This window comes from Ptychodera flava, chromosome 8 (assembly GCF_041260155.1).
Source record: "Ptychodera flava strain L36383 chromosome 8, AS_Pfla_20210202, whole genome shotgun sequence".
Classification (NCBI taxonomy): domain Eukaryota; kingdom Metazoa; phylum Hemichordata; class Enteropneusta; family Ptychoderidae; genus Ptychodera; species Ptychodera flava.
The window spans coordinates 43,622,933-43,636,343 of record NC_091935.1 but is presented as its reverse complement, the minus strand read 5'-3'; the positions used below and the strand labels follow the sequence as shown (position 1 = coordinate 43,636,343).

At 36.4% G+C, this 13,411-nt stretch overlaps 1 protein-coding gene across 6 annotated transcripts in view; it reads right to left on the bottom strand.

The window, feature by feature from the left end:
* The window catches only part of LOC139139392 (general transcription factor 3C polypeptide 3-like), a 500,706-nt gene that overhangs the window by 329,328 nt on the left and 157,967 nt on the right, over positions 1 to 13,411 (bottom strand). For all 6 annotated transcript variants that reach the window (XR_011553793.1, XM_070708296.1, XM_070708298.1 and 3 more), the window contains exon 6: positions 1,604 to 1,770. Coding sequence is in view for 5 of the 6 variants with exons in the window: in XM_070708296.1 (XP_070564397.1) it covers positions 1,604 to 1,770 (167 nt within the window). In the remaining variant the exon portion in view is untranslated. The remainder of the gene's footprint in view (positions 1 to 1,603; positions 1,771 to 13,411) is intronic.

Genomic DNA, 13,411 nt, shown 5'->3' with positions numbered 1-13,411 from the left:
ACCCTAGTTTAACTCAAATACAGAAAGGTTAGGAGAGTATATTTGGTCATTAAACTTGGTAAAATTACTTTTTGATAATAAATAAAACTATTAAAAGATGTTAAAACAATGGGAAACTGGAGTTCCCTTGACAGCATCGTAAGGAAAATGACACGTTTTTCCAGTACTTTCTTGATTCTTTGACCCTGCTCACCCCCGTCCCCTCAATAGAATAGTCTCACTCACGTCCGCCACGCCATTGTTTATTTTCATTTACGTCCACGATGTTTTCATGGCCGTTTTCATCCTCTAAACATGCAGTTTCTTTTGTTTGAAGCAATTATCCTTTCACTTGTGAAGACTTTCCTGGTGACTATACAATTTTCACTGCTATTTTGTTTTTTTCCAAAAGATGTAGACATTATAATCCTGGAGTGTTGAATTGCCTTTCCGTGTAGGCAGTGCATGCCAGTTCACATTACTGTTGATCAGCAGCATGCATGACGTCTTTGTTTCAAGTTTGGGTTTTTTTTACGCTGAATTTTCACCAAAATGTAATTTCTTTATTTATAGCTTTATAGCTTGTACTATCAATTTCTTTCGATTTTTAAGTCGATTTTGAAAGCAATAGAAGGTCGCGTGGTGTTGAAAAAATTCGTGCATAAAATTAGCATAAATTAAGCGTCCATGGCAGATAACACCGGGTTGCTCGAGTATAAGCCCCTCCCCTAGTTTTACCGTCATTTTGTGTTGCCGAACCGGGGACTTATACTCAGACAAGTACAGTACATACATACATACATACACACACACAGATGACATGTAAATGAGATGCAAATGAAAAGATTCACCTTATACTATAAGCTGTCTTTGGTATACCAAATGAGAGCTAAAAATAAGAGTTTGGGGTTTGGTTAATCTTAAATTTAGGTTTAATAGCTCATGTTTCTTATACTATAAATAAATTCTTTAGAATTTTGGATTTTGTGAAATGAAAACTCAAACTTTTTCTCAGGTTCAAACTTTTAAACCTCTTTATACTTCCCTTGCAAGGACCTGTTATGAGTATGGTTCTCTGGTCTAGAACTCTTGGCAAAAGTCAGATATGGAATCACAGGGATATGTTGAATGTATATTCATAAAATATGTGTGCTTCAAAACCCATATTACACAAATCAAAATCTTCCATGAGAAATCAATTTTCTTAATAGCAAAACAACATTTTCCAAAAGAAACTTGACATCAGTACTCTCAAATCATTTTCTCTTTTGATAGGGCATGTTTGAGGCATAGAATTTCATTTAAAAGTAGCTTACCGTGTGAAATTTGTGTAGAAAAGAAGCACTGCCATTTTGAAAAAATGCCAAAATGTGGCCACTTGATACTATTTTTAATAAGTGGTCAACTATCAGCTATGTGACAGGTCAGAAATCAATAGTCTGTGCCTCCCAGATAGATAATATTGCCCACCATAAGAACAGCTTCCATTGACACATATATATATGGCCATATGGGAGCTAAAATATACCGAAAGAAAGACATACAGATGCCATGGACTGACCATATAAATTCTTTTGTAAATATACATACTGGTATACCAAATGTGAACTAAAATCCTACTTACTGTTGATATTTCTCTTGCTAAGTCAAGATATTTATCACCTTCGCCCGAGTGCAAGAGTCTTAACACTGCTTGATATGACTCCATAGCATGCTTATGATCTCCAAGCTTCTTATACAAGTTACCTCTTTCCCATAGTAAACCAACATTTGCCGAATCATACTTCAGAGCTGCAAAACACAACACAGAATGAGTAGTCCAAGAGAACTCAAGCAGTTCTGTAAATTCAACATCTTTTACTGCCACAGATATTAAAATTTGATCAAATTAGAAATTATCAAAATAAAGAGTCTGTAATATGATATCAAAACAGGGCCAACAATCAGTATCAATCATGGTAAATAAATAATTTACAAGGTCGAGAAACAAGGAACACCGGAGGAAATAATATATGACTGTCACATTAAAGCTCTGGTGAAATGGTCCCGGTCGTGTGACAGAATATCTTCCAGGAGGTCAATACTATTACACTCGCAACAAAATTGCAACCTAAAAGTACGCGCAAGTGTTAATTTTTTTGATATTTCTATGCGCGGCTTTCATGGGGTCATTTTGCGACACTCAGGTCACGCCCTCAGCGGGAGTCAAGGTTGGCCGTCTGTGACGTCACAGGTGTGTTCATTTACATCGAATAGCGGTCCAACGCCGCCTTATCTCTGCCCGGTATCCGCTAACAAAACAGGCTTCGCGCTGCCCATTCGCCACGTTCGCCAATGCGAATCGAAATCCGAAGTGGCGAAAAAAAATCGATCCTAATTCGCCACAGTGGCGAAACTGATTTTTGTTTAAAAAATATGGTAAATAAAGAAAAAACGTGGGTTTTTTAGTCTTTTGTTTAATCTGCGCTTCTCTCTCGGCGATTCGCAAAAACTGTGTCTACTTCCGTATTATTGCGTTCTTTCCGTCGCGTCGTACGTATTTGCAATCGAGCCAAGTCTCGCGAGAGATTTGACGTCATCTAGTCTAGTGTACAGCATGCATAAATGGCTCTCGCGAGAATTGAAACTTACACACACGCAATCGAGCCCTTGTGATAAATTTGACGTCATTTTGTCCAGTGTACAGCGGGCATAGGAACGCTCGCTCGCGAGAATTGAAACTTTTGCTATACATAGCAGACATACGCATTTTAATCGAGGCAACAAGGTTCGGTGTTATAGTTGATTTACACAGTTGCGAGTGGAGTGATACGTACCGGCCGCCGCGTACTATGCATATAATAATTATTATATGCATAGTACGCGGCGGCCGGTACGTATCACTCCACTCGCAACTGTGCCAATTATTATATCACAGTCCCTCTATCCACCGGTCTGGAAACGTGGCTGGTTTCTTTGTGACACTCCGTGATATGAACAAACACACGATTCACACCTTAAACAAAGGACACTGACAATGTTCAACAGGCCGTTATATCGATGTCGCTACCCCACGATCCTATGACAGCCGCAATGTGATCGTTCAAAAACATGACGTTTGTGGGTTGTTATTTTCAGAATATCACAAAACATTACAACTTGTTCCCTTTAGAAACACTAAACAATTTATTTTTTCATTAAATGGGTAACGTTGCCCCTCTAGATAAAGCTTGAAAGGGACCACACATTATGGTTGCATTATGATCACGATCGAAAAACAAAATGGCCACGCACTGTTCGCAAGTGTCATGGACTATTGCCCGAAATCAAGAAGACAGGCAAAATCAGCTGAATATTAACATCGACAGCTGAGTAGTTCATTACCAAACTTGTTGTTGTGTTGACATGATAGCATTTTGTAAAAGGTATTTACTGTGCCTGAGCGCGAGCGTACGTATCGAGAGTTCGCCATATTGACGCTACATGGAAAATATGCGAATAAAATCTACGTGCATTTCTCAGCAGTTGTCGTTCCTATTCTGCTCAGTTAGAGACATAATTTCACAGAATATTATAGAATATTACACAGAAAACATATTGAGATCATATTTGGAGGCACTGACTACTAGCATTGCAAGAGAAAGGGACCACAAATTTTCCGGTGTGTTTCCAGCCGTGCCTGAGCGAGCGTACGTATCGAGAGTTCGCCATATTGACGCTGCATGGGAAAATGTGCGACCACACAACTAAAATCTACATGCATTTCTGCAGTTGTCTTTCCTATTCTGTTCAGTTAACAGACATGATTTCACAGAATATTACACAGAAAACATATTTAGATCATATTTGGAGACACTGACTACTAGCATTGCAAGAGAAAGGGACCACAAATTTTCCGGTGTGATTCCAGCCACAGTCCCTCTGAGGGACTGTGTTCCAGCCGTTGCTTGTGCTACGTACGTCAACACACTCGCAGCGGACAAACCCAGAAATTATCGCACACTATCATCATTTACGATGGGATAAGGATCACGAAAAACACACACCGGTTTCAGGATATGATAATTTCTGTCTTCGTGTCGTAGATAGACGCAGAGAACACTTAAATAGAGCCAAAAACAGCGAAAATTCGAGAAAAGCGTACACACAATCGGGGACTGTGGCATGCAGGACAAACCCAAGCTACGCATTATCACGTGACTGGCCCTCGTATCGCGGTTCAGCTGTGCGGTCTAGGTGATTGACACCTTTTACAATAGGCGTTTCCAGACCGGTGGATAGAGGGACTGTGATTATATGCATAGTACGTGGCGGCTGGTACGTATCACTCCACTCGCAACTGTGTTGATTTACACTGATTGCGGTCTAGATGTTCTGTGTTGTGCATTTTAATTACGGTCTTAAACATTCCATGTTGTGGTCGAGTTGCATCGCGTTCCTCGTGGTCCGGTATTCCCTGTTGTTCTTCAATTTAGCCTCAGTAATTGCCGTCCCAACGACGCATTCCGTGTTGCTGTCGTTTTGTATCATAGAGGACTCTACCTCCATGATTTGTATCATGATCTGTACGTTCCGTGTTGTTGTTCGTTTTTAATGGTAGTCTCAACGTTCAGTGTTGCTGTTCATGCAGCTGATTTGCATCGTGGTTCCAACCTTCCGTGTCGTAGTTGTAGTGCATTTTAATCACGGTCCCATTTACGTTTTTTACTGTCGATTTGCATTGCGGTCACGACGTTCCGTGTTGTAGACTAGTGCATTTTAATGGCAGTCACAACGTTCAGTGTTGGTGTTCATGCAGTTGACTTGCATTGCGGTCCCAACCTTCTGTGTAGCGAGTAGCGAGGCAGGCTCAGCAGAGGGACCGTGGCCGATCGCACGAACCAGCCGAGACAAGCACATTATGGTTCAAACACTCCACACTTGACGGGAACTTGAAAAAGTTTACAGTTGAGCCGTTCATGTTCTTGCCGCTGTCACAGCCACCAAAAGAACAACGTCTTCCCAAAGTGAAGGAGGACACTGTCCTGATCATGTAAGCGGAAACCCTAGAAGTTACCCCCCGTGGGGAGCTTATGGAGGTGTGAAATACTTCACTTCCCGTTATGAGATACGACGTCGGGCAAACTTCGGAAAGCCGAAAATAGTCGACTGGAGAGGCTCGGGGGACACGCCCACATTGCATTTTTCTTTTGCCATATTTCATAATCACGCGCGCTAAACCAAAAAAGAAATGAATGCAACTGTTTTATAGACCATCAACTGTATTTTTGTGATTTTGCAACATGGGCATTTCACCAGACCTTTAATGCTTAAAGTGTATGACACTTTCTATGCATCCAATCCCACTAAACAAGGACTTTTGAACCAAAAAAGTCAATATGTTACATTCCTTTTAGACAAATACAGTTCAAGAAGAAACCTCAACAACCCTAGCAAATTTTATAACTAAGACAAGTCATCGTTGATGACACAGTCCCCACTTGTTAATGGGTACTTTAATTACAAGTCCTCAGAGAGAATAGAGTCCTGTTCATTAATTAGGTCTGAGATTACACAAGTTTAAGCGTGGTACGCTACATGCACTGCCGATCGTACGCATACCAAAGCCTATCCCGGAATTCGTTTCACGAACAACCTCGCCTTTTTAATGTGACACAGTTAGAACTAAAAAACATAGGGCCAAAGTCCCTGAAGCTACTATACCGGTACACTAGATGTGAACTGAAAATGCTCACGTGTTTCATTATTATTGCAGTTATGTGTAAATTTGAACCTTTGCCACATGTTTGCAACTTCATTGAAAGTATTATGATCAACATGTTGAACAATATTCAATGCCGATTAACTCTAAAAGACCATGAAGTATACAAATCCGTTATTAGCTAGAATAAAAATACCTTCTTTGACTGCTATCATTTTACCATAGGGTCCTCGATCCCCGATGATGATGATTAAACATTTAAAAATGAAGAAAAATAAAAATACATTTGGACTCAGTAAAGTCGTTGTTGTTGTTATTGTTGTTGTTGTTGTTGTAGTTTATAGTATTTGCAGAAAAGGACAAATTATGCGCTGCAAAATTCAATACAGCCTCACTGTACATATGGAGGTAAGCTACCACCATGCTATACACATGCGCTGCAAAATTCAATACAGCCTAACTTTACCCAAGGGATGTCACTTCATTGCCACACACTTTCTTTTCAATCGCCAAAAATGCACATAGCAAGCATCGAGAGTGGTAAAATTCGACTTAGGGTCAAAGCACATTAGTCCTTCTCAATCATACTCAAACATTTTTACCTTTTACCGATGAAAAGTCAACAAATCGGCAGCTTTTTCGGTGCATCTTGTCGTCTCTTACATTCCAGTTTTAAAAACCCCAGCGGCCGATTAAGTCACGTTGGTGCATTTCAAATCGAACGAATTGCAGAGCTGAATGGGCCCAGCCTGAAAACCCAGAAGCAACGTAAGTTTTTCACGTCTTTGGAAGACTATGGACGACACTATCTGCATGCGTCTGCGTACTAAATTCTGGTAACTTTAACAGTGACGTTCACCCATAGCGAGAGAACGTTCTTTCCAAAGATGTGAGAAACTTATGTTGCTTCCGGGTTTTCACGCTGGGCCCATTCAGCTCTGTCTGAATTTTGCAGCGCATGTGTATATATGTATAACGGCTGTATTGAATTTTGCAGCATGTGTATAGCATGGTGGTAGCTTACCTCCATGTGTAGAGTGAGGCTGTATTGAATTTTGCAGCGCATAATTTGTCCTTTTCTGCAAATACTATCAACTACTACAACAACAACAACAATAACAACAACAACAACAACTTTACTGAGTCCAAATGTATTTTTATTTTTCTTCATTTTTAAATGTTTAATCATCATCATCATCATTGGAGATCGAGGACCCTATGATTGTACCACCACTTTATATAGCAAGTGTAATTACCTTTAGCGAAGTCCTTCAAGCCATATATGCCAAACTGTGAAAGCTCATTAGATATGCAAATTACAAATTAGCTGACATGAAAATGTGAAATGACTTTCAATATTGTTTTAACCTGGTATAATCATCAATGTACATAGCATGTTTTGCCAACGTTGATCAAGTAAATCCCAGTATATATCCCTAATTAGAAGAGATCATTGAAAATGCAAATTAGGAATTGGCTGAAGGAAAAATGCTTGATGACTTTCAATAATAGTATCTTTAATGTATATAGCAAGTTTCATCAACTTTGGTCCAGTCAATTCAGATATATATCCCTAATTAGCAAAGTTCATTAATTATGTAAATTAGGAATTGGCTTATGTAAAAATGCTTAATGATTTTCAATAATGTTGTATCATAGTATCTCCAATACATGTAGCAAGTTTGGTAAATTTTGATCGTGTCAAATCAGATATATATCCCTAACTAGGAAAGTGCATTAAATATGCAAATTAGGAATTGGCTGAAGAGAAAATGCTTAGTGACTTTCAATAATATTGTATTATAATGCCTTTAATGTACATAGCAAGTTTCATCAATTTTGATCAAGTCGATTCAGATATATCTCCCTAATTATGAAAATTCATTTAATATGTAAATTAGGAATTGGCCAAAGTAAAAATGTCTTTGACTTTCAATAATGTTATATAACAGTATCTTTGATGTATACAGCAAGTTTCAACCACCACAATCAAGTTAATTCAGATATATATCCCTAATTAGGAAAGTTCATTAAATATGCAAATTCGGAATTGGCTGAAAACTGCTAAAAAGCGACCTAGCGGCCGATATAGCTCCACTGTGTTTATGTAGAGAATAACTATTTTTTACACATGTTGATGAGGAAGGTGGAAATCTTTGATAGCTTAATGCAGAGGCCAGGAAAAAGTGGCTAAAATAAGCTGCAAAAATACACAATTGAAGATTTCATCATACTTTGAATATATCACATCGGATCATCCCTAAGAACATGTCAACCAAAGCTATCTGATGAGTAGTTTTATAAAATTTTCTGACCAAAAATGGCAACAATTGCCCCAAAAAATGAAATTGCAGATTTCATCATAATTTCAAGAGATCAAATTTAGTTCATAACTTCATCTATAGAAACCTGTATACCAAATTTCAAAGCTGTTAGACCAGTACTTTTTTTGAGGAACACATGTTTTGACCAAAAATGGGAAAAATTGCCCCAAAAAATCAAAATTGCAGATTTCATCATTATTTTTTAATAAATATCATTTAGTTCATCTATAGAAACCTGTATACACAATTTCAAAGCTATCGGATGAGTAGTTTTGGAAATATACGTTTTGACCAAAAATGGCAAAAATGGCCCCCAAAATACAAAATTACAGATTTCATCAAAAATTCATTATATATTACTGAACTCATCTGTAGAAACCTGTATACCAAATTTCAAGCTATCAGACCAGTAATTTTTGAGAAACACATTTTGATCAAAAATGGCAAAAATTGCCCCAAAATTACAAAATTGCAGATTTCATCATAATTTCAACAAATATCATTAAGGTGATCTGTAAAAACCTGTATACCAAATTACAAAGCTATCAGATGAGTAGTTTTGGAAATACACATTTTTTGACCAAAAATGGCAAAAATTGCCCCAAAAATACAAAATTGCAGATTTCATCACAATTTCAATAAATATCATGTAGTTTATCTGTAGGAACCTGTATACCAAATTTCAAAGCTATCAGATAAATGATTTTGGAAATACACATTTTTTGACCAAAAATGGCAAAAATTGCCCCAAAAATACAAAATTTCAGATTTCATCAGAAATTCAATATATATTACTAAGTTCATCTATAGAAACGTGTATACCAAATTTCAAAACTATTTGACCAGTACTTTTTGAGAAATACATTTTTTGACCAAAAATGGCAAAAATTGCCTTAAAAATGCAATTTGCATATTTCTGCACAATTTGAACAAATCTGAAATAGATCATCCCTAGGGACATATGTACCAAATATCAAAGCTATCTGACAGGTAGTTTTGAAGAAGAAGATTTCTAAAGATTTTTTTACCAAAAATGACAAAAATTGCCTTAAAAATACAAATATGCAAATTTCACCACAATTTGAACAAATCTGACTAAGGTCACCCTAAGTAAACTGTATATCAAATTTCCAAGCAATCTGACAAGCGGTTTCAGATAAGAAGATTTTTTTACCAAAAACACCAAAAATTGCCCTAAAAATACAAATATGCAAATTTCACCACGATTTGAACAAACTTAAGTGAGGTCACCCCAAGTGAACTGCATATAAAATTTCAAAGCAATTGGAAATGCAGTTTCAGAGGAGAAGGCAATTGTTGACGGACGAAGAGGACGGACGACGACGGACGACGACAGACGACGACGGAAAATCAACCTATTTGATAAGCTCCGCGTCGCTGACAGCGGAGCTAAAAAACTTTCAATAATGTTGTATCATAGTGTCTTTAATGTATATAGCAAGTTTCATCAATTTTGGTCCAGTCACTTCAGATATATATCCTTAATTAGCAATGTTCATTAAATATGTAAATTAGGAATTGGCTGAAGTAAAAATGCTTAATGATTTTCAATAATGTTGTATGATAATATCTCCAACACATGTAGCAAGTTTGGTCAATTTTGATCATGTCAAATCAGATATATATCCCTAACTAGGAAAGTGCATTAGATATGCAAATTAGCAACTATCTTTCATGTCACCCCTTAATGGTTCCAATTGCTGATATATCTTGGTGTGATCAACATTTGTAGCAAATCTCATCAAATTGTGTGGTTGTTTTTAATGTATATCTGTTTTTTCTAAAATCATTAATTATGCAAATGAGCAAAAAGTATACAAGCCACACCCACCAAAAACTAATCAGTTCTTGCCATTTGCTAACTGAATCTATATACCAGATTTGATTCTGATCCGATCAGCTGTTTTTGAGATATCTGACCAACAGACAGACAGACAGACAGACAGACAGACAGACAGACATCACTGCGACATATGCTCACGTGTGTGAACACGAGAGCAAAAAATTAAGTATTTCCTGACAGTATGAAATTATCTCACTAAGGTCATCCTAGGGACCTGTAAACCAAATATTAAAGCTGTCTGACTAGCGGTTTTGAAAAACAAGTCATCGTTGATGACACAGTCCCCACTTGTTAATAGGTACGGTACTTTGATTACATGTCCTCAGAGAGGATAGAGTCCTCTTCATTAATTAGGTTTGTGATAAAAATACTTCGATACAGATGGCGCTCAAATGGCCAAGAATGAGTTCCATGGTGATGAAAACATAAAACCAATGTAGGAAACCATCCTAAAGTTCATAAAATGAGTCAACTAGGAATTAATCAACAGGATGTTGCAAAACATTTTTGCATACAATCCTAACACTTAACAGATTATCACTGGTACCATATTTCATAAAGTTTGATGCAGTATTTACAACACTATGAGATCAACATCTGTATCAAGTTTCATCAAATTTGACGTTGTATTAATTTGTGGCTATATCACTCTAATTAGGAAAGTTCATTACTTATGCAATTACAAATTAATAACAATGACACTGATAAATGTCTTTTTCAATGTTAAAGAAATGTGAGCTTAACATCTGTATAAAGTTTCATGAATTTGATGCAGTATTTCTTGACATATCAGCCTACTTACGAAACTTCAATAATTGACATGTTACTGCTACATGACGTGAAAAAAATTGGCGAGCATATGTATGAAATAGGTCGATGTCCTTGTACCAACTTTGAATGATACTGGTGGAAATATGTCTGAGTTATGGCTCTGTACATTAGAAAATTTTAACAAAATCACCGCCATGCAGCGATATTTGATCTTACTGTTTAAAAAATCAACACATATATGTATGACATAAGTCAATGTTCATGTACCAACTTTGGATAAGATCAGTTGAGACTTGCCAGAGTTATGGCACTCGACATGAAACAACCATAACAAAATTGCTACCATGTGGCCATACTGGACAATCTCGTGAAACCAATCCACATACATATGTATAAAGAAATCAATGTCCTTGTTCCAACTTTGAATAAATTCGCTTGATACATGTCTGAGTTATGGTTCTGGATATGAAAAAATCGGGAAAAAAAATGGCCACAAGGCGGCCATATTGGATTGTATCACAAAACAAATCAATGTGCATATGCATGACATAGGTCAATGTCCTTGTACTAAGTTTGAATAAAATTGGTGAATAAAATCAGTTGAGACGTGTCCAAGTTTTGGCTAAGGACATGAAAAAATTGTAACAAAATGGCTGCCATGCAGCCATATTGGATCGTATCACAAAACAAATCTACGTACATATGTACGACATAGGTCAATGTCCTTGTACCAACTTTGAATAAAATCGGTTGAGATATGCCTGAGTTATGGCTCTGTACATGAAAAAATCGTTATAAAATGGCCGCCTGGCAGCTATATTGGATTGTATCACAAAACAAATCGACGTGCATATCTATGACATTGGTCAATGTCCTTGTACCAACTTTCAATAAAATCGGTTGAAACATGTCTGAGTTATGGCTTTGTACATGAAAAAATCGTAGCAAAATGGCCGCATGGCAGCCATATTGGATCGTTTAACAAAACAAATTGACGTGCGTATCTACCGGTATGACATTGGTCAATGTCTTTGTACCAACTTTGAATAAAATTGGTTGAAACATGTCTGAGTTATGGCTCTGTACATGAAAAAATTGTAATACCAGATATGAACTGAAAATGCTCAGGTGTTTCATTACATATTGAAGTTATGTGTAAATTTTAACCTTTGCCACATGTTTGCAACTTCATTGAAAATATTATGATCAACGTAATGAACAATAATCAACGCCGATTAGGTCATGAAGTATACAAATATGTAATTAGCTGAAATAAAAATATCAAAGTTCTTTTACTGCTGTCATTGTATCACCACTTTATAAAGCAAGTGTAATTACCGTTGGCCAAGTCCTTCAAGCCATATATGCCAAGCTGTGAAAGCTCATTAGCCATGCAAATTATAAATTAGCTGACATGAAAATGTGAAATGACTTTTGATATTGTTTTAAGTGGAATCTGTGTTTTATCACAGATGTGTTTTGTGATCACACCTAGCTATCTGCCTTCCTTACATCTTCACTGTCGTCCCCTTAGCCAATCGGCTCTTCTACCCATGACTGTTATCAATCCTCCTTCCCAGCCAATCAGCCAAGTTTGCACACGACACTTCACAATCAAGCCTTTGTCTCATCGCTTCCATTCGCGAGGGCACTAGTTCTATGCCCTTTACTGCTTTATATCTGCCGTTTCATTTTGTGCTTTATTCTATACTTTGTTGGCGTTTCCGTTATCCTTTTTGCAATAAACCCTCCTGTCTTTCCCTCAACTTAGCGGTGGTGTGTTCACAAACAGGGTATAATCATCAATGTACATAGCAAGTTTCATCAATTTTGATCAAGTCAATTCAGATAAATATCCCTAATTATGAAAATTCATTTAATATGCAAATTAGGAATTGGCTGAAGTAAAAATGTTTTTGATTTTCAATAATATTATATCACAGTATCTTTGATGTATATAGCAAGTTTCAACAACTACAATCAAGTTAATTCATATATATATCCCTAATTTGGAAAATTTATTAAATATGCAAATTCGGAATTGGCTGAAGTAAAAATGTTTAATGACTTTCAAAAATGTTGTATCATAGTAGCTTCAATACATGTAGCAAGTTTCATCTACTTTGGTCTAGTCAATTTAGATATATATTCCTAATTAGCAAAGTTAATTAAATATGTAAATTAGGAATTGGCTGAAGTAAAAATGCTTAACGATTTTTAATATTGTTGTATCATAGTGTCTTCAATATATGTAGCAAGTTTTGTAAACTTTTGTCAGGTCAATTCAGATATATATCCCTAATTAGGAAAGTTCATTAAATATGCAAATTAGGAATTAGCTGAAGAGAAAATGCTTAATGACTTTCAATAATATTGTATTATTGTGTCTTAAAGTTTAATGTACGTAGCAAGTTTCATCAATTTTGATCTGGTCAATTCAGATATATATCCCTAATTATGAAAATTCCTTTAATATGCAAATTAGGAATTGGCTGAAGTAAAAATGTCTTTTGACTTTCAATAATGTTATATCACAGTATCTTTGATGTATATAGCAAGTTTCAATAACTAAAATCAAGTTAATTCAGATATATATCCCTAATTAGGAAAGTTCATTAAATATGCAAATTCGAAATTGGCTGAAGTAAAAATGCTTAATGACTTTCAAGAATGTTGTATCATAGTAGCTTCAATACATGTAGCAAGTTTCATCAACAATGGTCCTGTCAATTCAAATATATATCCCTTATTAGCAAAGTTCATTAAATATGTAAATTGGGAATTGGGTGAAGT